Source organism: Helobdella robusta (assembly GCF_000326865.2).
Source record: "Helobdella robusta unplaced genomic scaffold HELROscaffold_2, whole genome shotgun sequence".
Lineage (NCBI taxonomy): Eukaryota > Metazoa > Annelida > Clitellata > Rhynchobdellida > Glossiphoniidae > Helobdella > Helobdella robusta.
This window is the reverse complement of record NW_008704083.1, coordinates 1,500,497-1,501,219: the sequence shown is the minus strand read 5'-3', so window position 1 is coordinate 1,501,219 and position 723 is coordinate 1,500,497. Positions and strand designations below refer to the sequence as shown.

Here is a 723-nt window from a genome sequence, read left to right as displayed (position 1 = left end):
TTGCGAATCGGCCCTAGAACTACCGCCCCTGTTGTTGGTGTAGCCTCTTTCGCTGAAATTTCTACCACCAAAGCCACTTACATCATGGACACCACTACCGCCTCTCAAATAACTTCTTTGAGCTCTTCCATAGCTTGAAAATAAACTTCCAGAGTTACTAAATTGGGCCCCTGAACCTCCACTGTAACTTGATCCCCTCCTGAAGCCTGCACCTCCTCTGCTTGCTGGTCTTTCAGTGTTCTGCTGCCATTGAGAGCTGCCCTGAAATCTGGGGTTGACGAATCCTGGGGCATTGAACAGGCGGGGCACTTTTGATTGCGGTCTGAAATTTTATTGGTTGGTTGGTTGGAGTGAGTCTTTGTAATTGAATTAAGATAAATAATCAAACAACAAACGAACGAACGAACGAACAAACAAACAAATAATGAGCAAACGAACGAACAAACAAACAACAAAACGATCAAACAAATTATACTCACTCTCCCTCAGGCCCAACGAATCCAAACGTAGCGCAATTAATATTGGACAGCTGGCCGACCAATCGCATGAGTTTGCCGTCCAAATCTTCATGACCACGACCTTGACCTGCCTCTAAACTTTCAGGGTCAGACGTGGCTCGGACCACGAGGTCTTCGAGAAGTGGTCGCAAGGCCGCAACTTTGGCCGCTACCACTGGGTCCATTGCCAGGTTGATCCTGACAGTGAAGGAAATTTATTTTTTTG

The 723-nt window shown here is 46.5% G+C and overlaps 1 protein-coding gene across 1 annotated transcript in view; it reads right to left on the bottom strand.

Annotated features, from left to right (window-relative positions):
- Positions 1-475: 475 nt before the first annotated feature.
- The window catches only part of HELRODRAFT_64508 (hypothetical protein), a gene marked incomplete at both ends in the record, with an annotated part of 11,744 nt that continues 11,496 nt past the window's right edge, over positions 476-723 (bottom strand). The window contains one exon of the mRNA XM_009017062.1: positions 476-695. Coding sequence (XP_009015310.1) covers positions 476-695 — 220 coding nt within the window. The remainder of the gene's footprint in view (positions 696-723) is intronic.